Raw genomic sequence first — 13,968 nt, forward strand, 5'->3', positions numbered from 1 at the left:
ACTTTTCAACAAAGTTTTTATTCAGCTTTTCTGTACTTATTTTCCATCGTGTTTGTCTTGATTCTGAATTTGTTGGCTTCCTTGGGAGAAAACATCAAAATCTCTGTGTGAATGCTCACAAAAATAGGCCAAACGCTGCGCTTATATCCTAACAAAGCCACTTGCTGGCTAATCGGGAAAGAGACTTAAAATACAATGGATATAGGAGGACACGTGAAAAGAGTTCCTCCTCTTTCTCATCTCTCTTTTTACTCCTCCTCTGGTTAAAAATACCAGTAGGCTGACAGACAATGAGCTATAAGCACAATGAGAGTGTGGCGGGGCCTGCCACCCACTCACAATCTCCCTGTGTCTTCACACCCTTCCACAGTCGGCCCCTCTCTGTTCTCTCCTCCCTCCTCTCTCACCCATTGATTCGGTGCCTTTAAGATGGATGACAGTATTAATTTCCTTAGGTCGGAACCAAAGTGCAGAAGATTACACAGGTTCATTAGGTTTACATGCGCTGTTTTAAACGTACCAGGGCTCAGTGGCGAAAAAGAAACAACAAAACACAGCCCGGATAAAGTGTGGACACACATTACAATGGTTGGGCTGATTATAGTTCTGATGGTATGACAAGTGATCTGACAAAGCCTGACAAAGAGTCTCTTTCAGTCTCAGTCAGATGGTGTTGACAGGGGGGATAAATCCATAGTCTTTTGTGGCAGTTATGTATTTTTTAGCCACTTGGTGGCAGCAGAGCACAATACTGACACATTGAAGTTATTATAGCAAAAATGTTGGCAAACTATTGCCTTTGAACACTGAGCAATGTGAGCATTCATTTGGACTTGTGTTTCCAGCCATTCGATTGTCTAATACTCACTCTCCTTTTAGCTCTGTTTTCATCTTAACCAACCTCTTAGGAAAATATATAAAACAGTCGCTCGCTGCAGCTGGAAGAGCTGGCTGACACAGACCAAAAACCAAAACAATGATGCACAATAGACTGAATGGATCCGTAGAGCTGAGGAGGACTGCAGACAACCAGCTTAGCTTAAAGCTGCTATCATCAATATTCTTATGTTAGGAGTGGACCAGTGAGTGTAATGTGAAAGCAGCTTGCTAATAAAGAGGAAACCACAGAGAGTTATCACTTCACTTTGCAGTTCATCGCAGCTCTATGAGGCATTTCAGCAGCTCGTTGTTCTGTTTTTTCAGCCCACAGCTTTTTTAGTTTCTCTGCTCACATCAACTCGTTTGTAGCTTTAACAGGCAGCTGTTTTCAGTGAAAACGCTCTGACACCTGCCCAAACAGCAGACGCACAGCATCAGTGACTATGTGGTGAATGTAGTGGAGAATTTAGCAGCTAAAGAGACAGATATTTCCCTCAGGAGCTGACAGAGTAGAGGAGGTATTGGAGTTACGTTGAGGACACAGAGACTCCAAAGGATTGCTAATGTTGTTCCATATCTGCTGATTGGTAATAGTATGCAACTGTTTGCTAAGAAGCTTGTCAGTATGCCACTAACAGCTTGTTAGTGCTGCCCCCAAGTGGCCACGAAATCAGTTAATGCCAGTTTGAGCTCACATCACTGTGACAAAGTTCATCCACCTCCTCTCAGCTCTCTCAGCACAGTTTCCAATGTCACAAAATTGCAGTATCTCAAAGTGCCACCCCTCAACGTGACATGAAACGCTGATTTTAATAATCTGCCGGTCCATTTCAATACTCTCACTTTCAATAGCCTGCATTTAACACTGCACTCAGCTACTGCATCAAACTGCACCCCCCTTACACGCATAAAGCTAGTTGCATGGCAAGAAGCAGCAGCTTGCGTGTGTCGCGGGAATTACGTTCTATCATCAGTGCTAGTCCTGTTAGCTAAAGTTAGCTATATGGACAACAGAGTTTAATTTGGGAGTGAGATGGAAAAGCCACCATGGAACAAACTGGGTATGGTGGAGAAGAAAAAGGAGGTTTCAGGAATCAACACCTACTCCATTGTACCTGGGGGAACAGGTGGAATGAACAGGTGAATTTAATGTTAAACAACCATGGACCAATCACAAATCTGATGACAGGTCAATGGTTTTTCCTGTGAGGCCCTCAGTCATATAACAACTCCCAAAAACTGGCACTCAGTCATCAAAACTTAGAGCACCCCTCCTCTAAATCCACAACATCATCATTTAGCATTTTCCTCAATTCTTGCCCAGATTGATTGAAAAGATACAACCCCCACTCCGCTGTGTGTGTGTACTGAATTTGTTCCATTTGTTCAGTATGCGTTCCTTTCTGTGGTCATGTTCGGGGTTTCTTGCCTTTATATGTTTCTATAAAGGGCCGTTCCCAGCATTACCATGACAGATGAACTTTGTCTGGTGAAAATGTCAGACCACATGAGGAAATAATACGCATTAGTCACGACTGACCCTTATGGCTTTCTGAGTATAAGGCACAGCTGGCAATCAGGAGCCGACACCCAGCTCCTTCTTTTTCCACTAATCAGCGTTTGTGTTTATGGGGTCATTTCTAACGAGCCACCTTGCGGTTTACTTGTCACCTGCCCAAACACATTAAAGTGAAGGAGCAAACACTCCGCCGTGGACTCGTTTGCTTGCAGACACACCTTTAGACACTCCCCACAATCGTTCAGGCGGCAGGCTGCATCCGAGCGGTCGGTCACTCGATACACTCGCACAGTTTGTCACTCATTCAGCCACTTCATCATTGCTGCAGCTCTCCTCTCACCCCCCTCCTTCTGCTGCTCTCATTTGTCATTTATATTTATTCTATTTTTCCCTCTCTCTCCATTTCCTGACTTCTCCTTTTCGCCGCCTCTCCCTTGTTTCTGCCTCTGTTTGTTTATTTACTTGTTGCTTTCTTTCCGCCTCAGCGAGCGTACTTCTAAAAATACCACCTCTCATCTGCAGGTGCTATTATTTTTTCTGAGTGTGATTATAGATATAGCTTGTGCCGACTTGCTGGCTGAGATGCAGCAATCAGGGAGCTGACGAATGAGAGGCAACGCCGCCGCCACTGCCCGCACTCATGGTATTTTTAGATCGCCAGGGACAGCAGCCATTTCTTTGCACGTGTGTGTGTGTGTGTTGGTGCATGTGAAGCCTCTGTAGAAGTTTAAGGGCTGTGTAACATGTTCAAATGGATGTGTGTAGAAGTCATCAGCTCCTTGTATTTGCCCAAGAAAGGCGGTGGTATTTCGTGAATGAAAAACATCTCCAGATGCTGTGCAGACCCCAATTGTTAAGGAACTTAACGAAATCTTGAAATAAAACAGCACAAACAAGCCAATCATGTATTGTTTAGTTTAGTATCACAATATGTGATATATATTAGCTTGGCCCAAACTTTTCAACTGAAGTTGTCCCAGTTTAGCCTAATCCATGCTGTTCCAAACCTCTCCTTTGAGATCTCAGTTTAGATGATCAGCATGTAGACATGAAGACATAAAATATAATTATGTCACGAATCCCTCACAGGAGTTTGAAGGGCGATCTTATAGAGGTTAAATTTCTCCTAACTGACTGATCTGGATATAAACTGAACACTGAATGCTGTTGCCCCGTCCTATCTGTCCTGTAGCTTAGATCCTCTGACTCAAACCTCTTGAATGTTCCTGAGGCTAGAACTAAAAGGCACAGGCAGGCAGCCTTTGTTAATTACGCCCCGTAACCCTGGAATAGCCTCTCTGAAGGTCTAACAGGTTCTAAATCTGCTTTCTCCTGAAGCGTCTTTTCTTCTTACCTGATGGCTGTTTTACATTAAGCACTTTGTGTTGCCTTTGTGAATTGCTGAACTCTTTTCGGCATTATTAAAGGAGGAGGTGGGGCTGCGTCAGTGCTGGTTACTCTCCAGAGTGCCTGAAAGTCTTCTTACCTGCGCAGGAGAGAAGAGCCGACATCGACTGTGTGCATGTCCCTCATGAGCTGCACCGCCGCCTCCTCCATCTCGTAGCGGCGCAATCACACCACCACATGGACCCCCGACCGCCCCCGCCGTGATTGCACCAGACGCCGCTCCGGCCCCACTCGCAGCGCCACCCGTGGCCCCGGCGATCGCTCCGATGCCCCCCATCATGCAGCAGAGGCCTCCCTGAGCCAGCTCCAGCTCAATCTCGGCGTCCATCTCGGCGTCCTCCTGCGCCTCCTTGTTGGAGTCGTCCAGATGCTTCATGAGCACGGCCACCACCACGTTTATCAGGACGAACTGAGCCGTGAGCACGAAGGACACAAAGTACATGGGGGAGATGAACTGCAGTCCAGCATGACAGCCGTAGTCGCTGCCTGGACCGTCCGGCGGGCACTCCCTCAGCGTGTCCTGGTGGGTGGTGGGGTTTCAGGAGCATTGGGGTGAAGAAGAAGGGGTCCGACAGATGAAGAGGAGGAGGACAAAATAGAAGAATAGCGAGATTTCAGTGAGAAGACTCATCACAGACTGAAGGTGTCTTGTGGACAAACACATTGTGCTGTATTTCAAGAAAAACTTCTCGTGACTCTGTGGTTGCATCTGTGGAAGCTCTGAGGGGGACAGAAAGAGACTAAACAAACTGGTCAGGAGCCCTGGCTCCGTCCTGGACTGCCCTCTGGACACTGTCAAGGAGGTGGCTGACAGAGGAATGTTAGCCAAGCTGACATCAATCATGGACACCCCTGCATGAGACGTTGCGGGGGCTTAAGCCACTCCTTCAACCAACAACCTGCTGCATCCACCCTGTAAGAAGGAATGCTACTGCAGGTCCTTCATTCCAACAGCTGTCAGAATATTCAACTCCAGCATCACTTAACAGAAGACCGTGTTGATGCTGATTCCCATTACAACATCACAAACTGACTGTTTTGCACTAATTCTACTTATGCTACTCATCCTGAATCCTCTACATATTGTACAATATGACTTTATTGTCATATTATAGTATTTATTATCAATTTTTATCAGAAGGCAACATAGATTTTTTACTCTCTTGTGGCAGCAGTATTCTCATAATCCTGTATATAATGTACATACGCATAGCTGTTTAATCTATTTTTTATTCTGTATATCTTTTTATTGACCATTCTGATTCTCTGATGTCTTTTATTGTTTGCTGCATGTAACAATTTAATTTCCCTGACGTGGGATTAATGTAGTGTTATCTTATCTTAGTAAAAGGGTTGAAAATGCTCTCAGTGTGCTTGTTTCATGAGAATCTGAATATAGTTTTAAGGGAATAACCTGATTATGTTCAATAATGACTCATAGAGACTCAGAGTGAAGTTATTAATGTGCACACTGTCAAACTCACAATCCGGCTTGTTAAAAGCTCGAGGGCTGTCAGACTTTCCTGTCTGTCTTCCTTTCGTCAACAGTCAGTCACTCTTTCTAAGAGTGACTAATCAGCACTGATTAACTTAACCACAGAAACGGGCTGTGATAAAATTTTAAGAGCTCCAGGTACTTGGGAGTGATTAGAGTGAGAGATGAGAGAATGAAGAGGGGGATCAAAATATGCAGATTGGAAATTTTAATCTTTATTCATCCGTGGAAGGTTTTTGTTGAGTGCACATTTACTATTTCAGCGCCATCTTTGCTAAAGGACAAGCTCATTACTCACTCATTTCCCCTTCCGAAATATCATCCGGTCTGTTCAATTCTTTTTGGTTTGTGTCTGCGCTGAGATTGGTGTAAAATAGGTTAGGGCAGCTCAAAAAACAGAAAATTGTAGCTTGTACTTATGTCTAGACTCTTAAGAGCAGCTTTAGACTGCCCCCTGATTGACTCTCATCTCAGAAAACGTGTGCCGTCTCGACTAGAGGAGATGAGGTGACGATGAGAAAAAGTGAAACTCGATCAGCTTGGTTGATTACATACAAATGTCAAGAGAAAGAGTGATATAAACTCATTCTAAAGCAGCTATAAACTGAAGTACCTTCATGATGCCATTCCAGTTGTCACCGGTGGAAACCTGAAAGAGTGTGAGGAAGGCCATCCCGAAGTTTTCAAAGGTGGCGTGTCGACTCATCCCTTCACAGGGGTAGTCAGCGTTACACACTGAGAAAAGACATGAGGAGAAAGGAAAGAGGGGAAAGGAGGTTCAGAGAGATTACAGCTTTAAATTGCTTGGGCTGTTTGGTTGAATATGTTGAATCCATATCAGCTGCGCTGTGTACTGACAAATCCACGGTGCTGTCCAAGGCGCTGAAGTTGTAGACAGATTTCTACTGCTGACTTTTTCTCTCAGTCCCGCCCTACTGTCAGTTTCATCTTTAATATTCTCTGAACTACATAGTATAACTACTCAATTCCACGCTTAATAGTAGCCTGTATACTCTCTAACTGTCCAATGAACTGTGTTCAATGTGACGAGCAGCAGAGTGTAGTCGCAAAAGAGTGAGAGGATCATAGAGACACACTGCTTCCTGTAGTATTCCCAGAATATTTCTATGATCATTCAGTCGTGTCAGTGCTGCTGAAAATACACCCCCACACCCATGGGGGTTAACCCGGAATGAACCACAACCCGCCCACTGGAGCACACTGACACTGAACACCCAGCCTGTTGTTCAGACACACGTTTTGAGACCTTTATGTCTCCATCAGAGTCTAAATAGACAGATACAGACGATCAGGAACAAAAGTGTATGTGTGTCATCGGATGGTAGGCTGATCTCCATTCTGCTAGATAGTGGATCGAAGAACAGTTCAAGTGCCACACAAGCCACATAGACTCAACACAGTTCTGGTAACGTGTCATCAGGTTCGAGAGTTTTGTGCCAAAGAGCGAAGGAAACCAACTTAAATCAAGTAACCCTGACTAAACTTATTGTATGATAATTTTTAACTCATTTTCATCCTGGTGTTTACTTCACTTCATTCTTGATTGATTGATTGCAATTACCTGATTTTGATGGAAGATTTGTCCATTTATTCATTTTCTTCTACACAATGGACTGCAATCAAGCTACTTTTAAGATAGAGATTTTTAGAATTTACTACAGATATTTGACCAGTCAAAAACAAACCAGATAGCTAATTTCCAGTTTAGACACAACAGTGTGGCCCGACAGACTGGCGGCTACTGAGCAAACACTACCGCTGAAGAGCCACATGGTGTCGTGATCATCAGTGAAAGTGCTTAAAAACAGCTAATTTGACAAGGAATTGGTCATATCTTGTTCTGAGTGCAGCTACAGTCGTGTTTTAATCACCTGATTGGCAACAGGTTGGCAGCGGAGCAGACTTACCCAGCTCTCCAAACAGCTCCACTCCCAGAGCTGCGTAGATGAAGAACAGCAACATGAAGAGCAGGCCAAGGTTTCCCACCTGTCGCACAGAAAGGAACATTCATGCTTTATATGAACAGAGGTGACTCTGACCCTTCCTACTGCTGCACCTTCAGTACCTTTGAAGTGTCAGTTATATAGCACAAAGAAAACTTCTGTGAAGCTCACCACATCACACAACATGAACTTGATCTTGTTTTGTTATTGTCCTTCGCACCCAATATAAACAGATTCCAGTATTTCCCCCATCGGTTCATCATCTTTTGAAGGTGTACACAGCCTTTACTGATGACCTAATAGGACACCAGAGGCAGGTTTCATTGAAGATGCCACAAACCACAACCTGCGAAGCTGCTAAACAATTCATGTTGCATCAGATCTTCTGTGAAAAGAATCTCCCACTGTGCTGCCCACCCAGCTGGATGGACGACAATCTGGACAGAAAGCTTTTACATTTAAGGAAATATGAAAACAGGCTTATTTTGTGATAGATGTTCATGCATTTTTGAAGCGCTGCATTAGCTTTTGAATGTTTGTTTACGACTTAGAGGTCATGAAACGAAACAGGCTCATCCAGGATCCTGCAAAGATCAGAAAAAGATGCAAACAGCAAAACCACAGGTTAACTCCATCGCTCCCTGCCTCAAATCAGGGATAATCACTCTATTACACGCTTTGGTGAAAATTTTACTTTCTCACATTTTAACAGACATGAATCCGTCTGTGTAGAGAGTCAACGTGTTCACAGATAGAGATATGCAATGCAAATGAGAAAAAGACTCCCTGGGGTGCAATAGCAGGCAATAAGCAGAATGCTATTAGCTAAGTCACCTCGCAGGAAAGGCAATGAAGTGCATTTGAATACATAGCTGTAGAATTCCATTAGGTAGGCAAATAAATTGCAAGAGTGGATTGGAAAAGAAGAAGACATATAGGTTTTATTGGAGGACAGGGTGTGGGCAAAGCCAGAGGACAGCATTCGTCCTCTAGTTGTGCATGTTGATGTTTCCTTGTGGCTATTAAAAGCAACAGTTTGGCCTGAAGCAGTTTGCAGCTTGTAACTTGAGCCCATCTGATGTCTTTAGATCCCTCGAGCAGAAAGCGAAAGCACACCGTAGGGATGAGGATGCTGTGGTATAAGAAACAGTCTGCTGGATGCTATGAAGCATTAGAGTTGGCAACCAAGCAACAGAAGCTTGTGAGGAAGACAGAGCAGACTTTGATATTTATACCTTTGGTTTCCATAGCAAACAGCGACTTTAGCAAACATTCCCTTTTACAGCATTCAGACTAATGAAACCCTGACTCTGTCATCTGCATCATGGCGGGACTTTTGTCAAAACCGTGTCTAGAATTTGGCACGTAATGTGACACAAGTCATGCTTCTCTGACTACCTTTAGGTCACCACTAGACTTTATGACAACCTTCTACCTTCAAGAAATGGGAAAGCTCACAGTTTATTCGAATATGTGTATTCTCGATGTAAAAGAATAACAATGCATGTCTGCTATCAGCTGTAGTAGCTTACATGATCAAAACTTTTTTTTTTTTTTTTTTAACTTTTCTAAGAGCTCTTTTGCTCAGTATGTATGTGTTACCTTGGCTTCATCTTAGGTGAAAATATCTGTCACTTCATATAGAATTGAATTTTCTATTGAAGCCATGTTGTAACGTTCTGCCCTTTTTGAACTTTTGAAATATATCTTTTTTTCCATAGACACTAATAAGAATCTGACTATATTGTCTAGATTATTTTTTTTTACAGATTAAATGGTTTATGCAGTTCACATCCAGATGAAGCCACAAATATGATGATATTATGCTTTTTCCATTACTTTTGGAAAACAAATTAGCTCGTGGAATGAAGTCTAAGCTGCATATCAGTCATTCTGAAGTGCTCCTGCTTTCTTTGCAAGTCAATAGAATTGTTTTTTAACATTATATTATAGTGGCTTTAATTGAGGATGTAGCCGGGAGGATAAGTGCAAATGAAATGTCAGCAAGTCAAACATGATCCTTTTCTGCTTTCATTGTTTTCAAAAAGAAAATCTCTACGGAAGGAACGAGCCCAGCAGAAAATGAAGTCTGTAAAAAAACAAAGTCATGATGTGATTATAGATCATAGAGACAGTATCTTGAAAAGCAGTGAAACTACCCTTTAAAGACATGCAGCGTTTCTATCCATTTACATTTCAAACATTTTAACCTACCCTACCGAGTGTATTGGCAGAGCAACATTACAAGAAACCAATGAAGAGGTCAGAGCGCTGGCACCATGACAACAGAGACTGTGCTGTAAAACTACAGGAAAAATGATACTGTGGGACGGTCATTAAGGCACCGAAAGCACTTTTTTTTCAATGCACAAGATAACCATGTTCAAAATGTTTTTCTAATCACATAAAAACATTCATTACTTCCTGCTGACCTGTGACGCTTTGTGTTAGTGTGTGCGGATGCTCACAAGTGCAGTTGTGCACCTCCGCTGACTCCCTGTTAGCTTGATGTGTATTTTTGTTGTGGTCTGAGCTTCCACCGCAAAAACAAAAGCAACAAAAGCGATAAAATCCGGCCCAACGAGAGAGCAGGGACTGGAAGGAAAAGAAGTTAAAGTGGATGGAAAAAAGGTAACTATTGATTTTGAGGCAGCACTGAAGCCAAAGAGATTTCTCTGTGTGTGTGTCTAAGCCTCTTTGTGTTAATGTGTGTATCTGTGTGTACATATTTTTCTAGTCAAATATCAGGGAGGCAAAAAACCTTCCAGGGGGAGTCAGGGCATTGATAAAGCAGCAGAACTGAAAAAAACAAACTTCTGGCTGCACACTGACTCACTCCTTTACAAATGTCTTTAATAAAGAGCTGTTTTTAAAGAGAACAGCCAGTCCAGACCCATTAGTCTATTTTTCTCTGGTTTCTCCACATTAAAAAAGAAGGACTTAGAGCTCATAATGTGAAGAAAAGTCAAACAGGTCTTTCTGAACTACTACTACTACTTTTTTAACTACTACTTTTCAATATGTAGCAAAAGATAAAGCATATATATATCAAAGGGGAACATGTGGGGATGGAAAATGACATAATTTAATTTATATTTTTGCAGATTTTGGTCCTGTAATCTCATTCTGAAAATCTGCTGTAAAGATGCTCCACACTGTTTTAAGTTACTACTGGAAAAGACAATTTGAATTAATACTATGAGACATTTATAGCTCAGTTGCAGCTTGACAAGGCACTATCTAGAAGCTTTTTGACATAAAATGTGTTGCATGGAGCTCTTTGAGGTTGCTGTGGTGCATCTTTGCCTGTATGGTTTCTGTTCTCAGAGCCTGTACTGTATACAGCTCAAGGTAATGTGTGCAAGCAGCCAACCGCAGTGACCTCACACGGCGTCTTGTCATCAAAAGGGGGTTGCCAGGTTACCAGAGGAGATGCTGAGCAGTTACACCCCATAACTAACTAATAAAAAATAAACTGGCACAAAGAAATATTTAAAGCAAACATCTGTAGAATACTTTGAGTTGGCCCAACACACCTGCTGCCCGGAGCGCCACATCCACTGCTGAAAATGGTCCCCAATGAATTCACTGTTTACTCCTGTTTGAGTAACGTCTCCTAAATACCACAGTGCCCAGACGTTTTAGGAGATTAGTTAGCTTTTAGTGGTCTTTTCATGGGATTTGTAGACAATGACAAAAAAAACCCAAAATGTCCTTAACCTTTAATGCACCAACTAAAAGCACCACACGAGCATTTGTACATATTAATGGCAGAGGTTATGTCGTTTCTGGTAGGCTGGACTGGAGTAATGTTTTGTTATTACAGAACACTTAAAGCCACTCACGATACGTTGGGCAATTTGTCAAAGCAAACGTGCCGAAGATACATCATCATTTATCTGACAAAAATCCTTTCTGCCACTAACTTGTCTGTAACTTATCTGTCTTTTCTATTAAATGCTGCTTCTGCTTCTGCTAATTAATAACTGAACTGATGGCGGCAGACAGAGACAAAGTGACAGTGATGGAAAGATGTCCAGCTGCAGCAGCACCCACAGCACAGGAGGAGGAAGGAAATACGGCTCTTGTTTTGTTGACTGTTCCATGATTACGCACAATCACAACAAGCTTGTCAAATTTCCAGTTTGTTGATGTTAATTTCAGACAAATTCAGGGTTAATGTACAGAAATCCTGGCTAAAAACTGCTCTCGAAAATCCACAGTAATCCAGAAACCAGGAAGCCAAAACTTTGAATACATGAATCTGAGTAAAGGCTAAAGAGCAGAAAGTCTCTTAATGTACCGAGGGAGAAGAACTTTTTATCTGCTCTTTTCTCATCGACAGCAGTGGGAGTTAAACATCTTAAATTAATGCCACAGCGGTCTTTATATTTGCTGAATAAATGAGAGGAGCAGTGGAAATTTAGCAAGGTGTCAAACCACTGGGGGCAAAAATTTAGCCATAACCCGACTTCCTGAAAGTCATAATTCTCAGGGAGCTTCTATTGATGCAGATCGTTTATCATTCCACAAATGTTAATTAACTCCTGTGTGTCCTTGTGATAAGCTGGAGGAGGGATGTGTGTGTGTGTGTGTGGGATGACACATACCTGAGGCAGAGCCTGGACCACTGTGTCTAGCAGAGCTCTCATCCCGGTTGCCATTTTCAACAACTTCAACACTGGGAAGAGATCACAGGGTGAGACAACGATAGCATCCACACACACACACACACACACACACACACACACTTTAGACACAAGTGTTTGGGTGATAAACAACAGGCAACATCTGCAGAGCGAGAGAAAGTGAAACAAAGGACAGGAAGACAAAAGACACCACAGAGATAGAAGGGAACGATCAAGACAGATAAGAGGCGGGCAGAGAACGAGGAGGAGAGAGATAACAAACGGTCGATAGATGGAACATGTTCCCGACTCTCCATTAGAGACCCTACACAATTCCCTGGAGTCCAGTTTCTGGAGGAACATGGCTAACGATGCGCCCGATGGCAGAGAGGAAAAAAAAAACAAAACACAGTAGTATTCTGATGGGAAACGGCCGCTCAGACAGTAAAGCCTCCCGGGAGATGGACTTATGTCAGGATGGTTGCATGTGTGTGTGCACGAGAGAGAGAGAGGGTGGATGTAGAGGTGGTGGCACATGGTTAGAGCAACTCTAAATCATTAACCAGTACCATATAGCCTCTGTAAGAACCGTCTCTCCAAACGCCTTTGCAGACATCTTTTGTGGTTCCAGCGTTGGTTCCTGGGCTAAATGTAAAAAGTCTTTCAAATATGAGTCTGCAGGACTAAAAACCGCTGCTCGTTCCAATGAAAACCTCAAAAACACTGCAGCATATACAAAAGACTTGCCGTAAATTTGAATAATACAAGGTCTAAATTGAGTCTAGAATACATTTATGGACTTCCCAGAAAAGCATGAAAATATTCTGAGTGCAGGCAAGTAAAAGATAAGCGAGCAAGAGAAATAGAAGTTCGATTTTACTTCATTTGCGTATTGTTTCAATGAGGAATTAAAGAAGCATATTTGCACCTCTGCACTTGGACTGTGTCTAAACATCGTAACTCACATTTGTCTAAATTGGAAACAGCCTAATTTAACAGAGCTGCAGGGCTTTTGAGACGTCGTGGAAACCCAAACATTTATACTGTACAGGCTCCTCTTCAGTTCCTGACTTTATTTCCTTGAGCTTCGTCGTTTCTGATCACAAAGATCCATTAGAGTCTCCGTAGGTAACGGAGTGGCAATAACTTCTTAAGGTCAACGCCCCACTTGCCCCTCACTTATATTCCATTGTAGCACGGTGGATAATGCAGGGCGACAGATTTATCTGCAGCACAGGGATGCTGAAATTTGCAGTAGTTGTTGAGTCTAGACTTAAACAAGAGCCTGTAGACTTAAATAACGCCACCTCACCTTTAAACCCACATTATCACACAGCTGGCTAGTGACATGCTCCTTGCATTTGGAAATAACACTAGGTTACGACCATAGATGTATGAAACAAAAGACCATTTTAACACAATCATAACACACTATAAGGTTTCATTTTAAAATCTAGGCTCGTGGAAGAAGCAGATGATCGAGAGCCACGTAGATATTCTTTCCCACAGCCGCACAAGTTAGTTCACATTCAGGCAGAGTGGTAAAAATGTGTATGAGAGGCGTGGAAAGACTATAAGTCACCAACAGCCTTCACACTCATCATCAAATACCTCACTTGCTTGTTAATTACCACCGTCTGCTGTTTAATCAGCATATTACCCGTGGGTCCACTCAGCGGTCCCTGGGCAGTATTATGGAGGGCAGAGGGCGATGGTAAGAGGGCGAGGCTTAAGTGAGATTGATGTAATTAGCCTTTATCCTCCTCAGTGTGAAGTTAAGAGGAATTGCTGCAGCCCAGAGAGCTGGTCCTGTAATTTTCCTCTGAATAATAAGAACAAAGGTGCTGAATCAGAGCTGTATTAAACGGGAGAGACTGACAGATAGAAGTGGAATATGAGCTTTACCTTTATTCAGGGAATTAAGACAACAATAGAAGTGTAAATTAGGTGTGGGACGAAAAGTTTGTTAATGCTTGCCTTTCAATGAACCATCATAAATTAATATAATGTGAGCTCTAAGGCTCAATATGTGAAAGAGTGACAGACACAACTAGAAACAGGAATTAATCAAACAAA

General features: G+C 42.6%; 1 protein-coding gene across 1 annotated transcript in view; it reads right to left on the bottom strand.

Annotated features, from left to right (window-relative positions):
* The window catches only part of LOC121604421 (voltage-dependent T-type calcium channel subunit alpha-1I-like), a 168,619-nt gene that overhangs the window by 15,483 nt on the left and 139,168 nt on the right, over positions 1-13,968 (bottom strand). The window contains exons 29-32 of the mRNA XM_041933929.1: positions 11,875-11,945; positions 7,229-7,307; positions 5,914-6,035; positions 3,885-4,325 (exon numbers count right to left, since the gene is read on the bottom strand). Coding sequence (XP_041789863.1) covers positions 3,885-4,325; positions 5,914-6,035; positions 7,229-7,307; positions 11,875-11,945 — 713 coding nt within the window. The remainder of the gene's footprint in view (positions 1-3,884; positions 4,326-5,913; positions 6,036-7,228; positions 7,308-11,874; positions 11,946-13,968) is intronic.

The sequence above is a fragment of the Chelmon rostratus genome, chromosome 3 (genome assembly GCF_017976325.1).
Source record: "Chelmon rostratus isolate fCheRos1 chromosome 3, fCheRos1.pri, whole genome shotgun sequence".
NCBI lineage: Eukaryota > Metazoa > Chordata > Actinopteri > Chaetodontiformes > Chaetodontidae > Chelmon > Chelmon rostratus.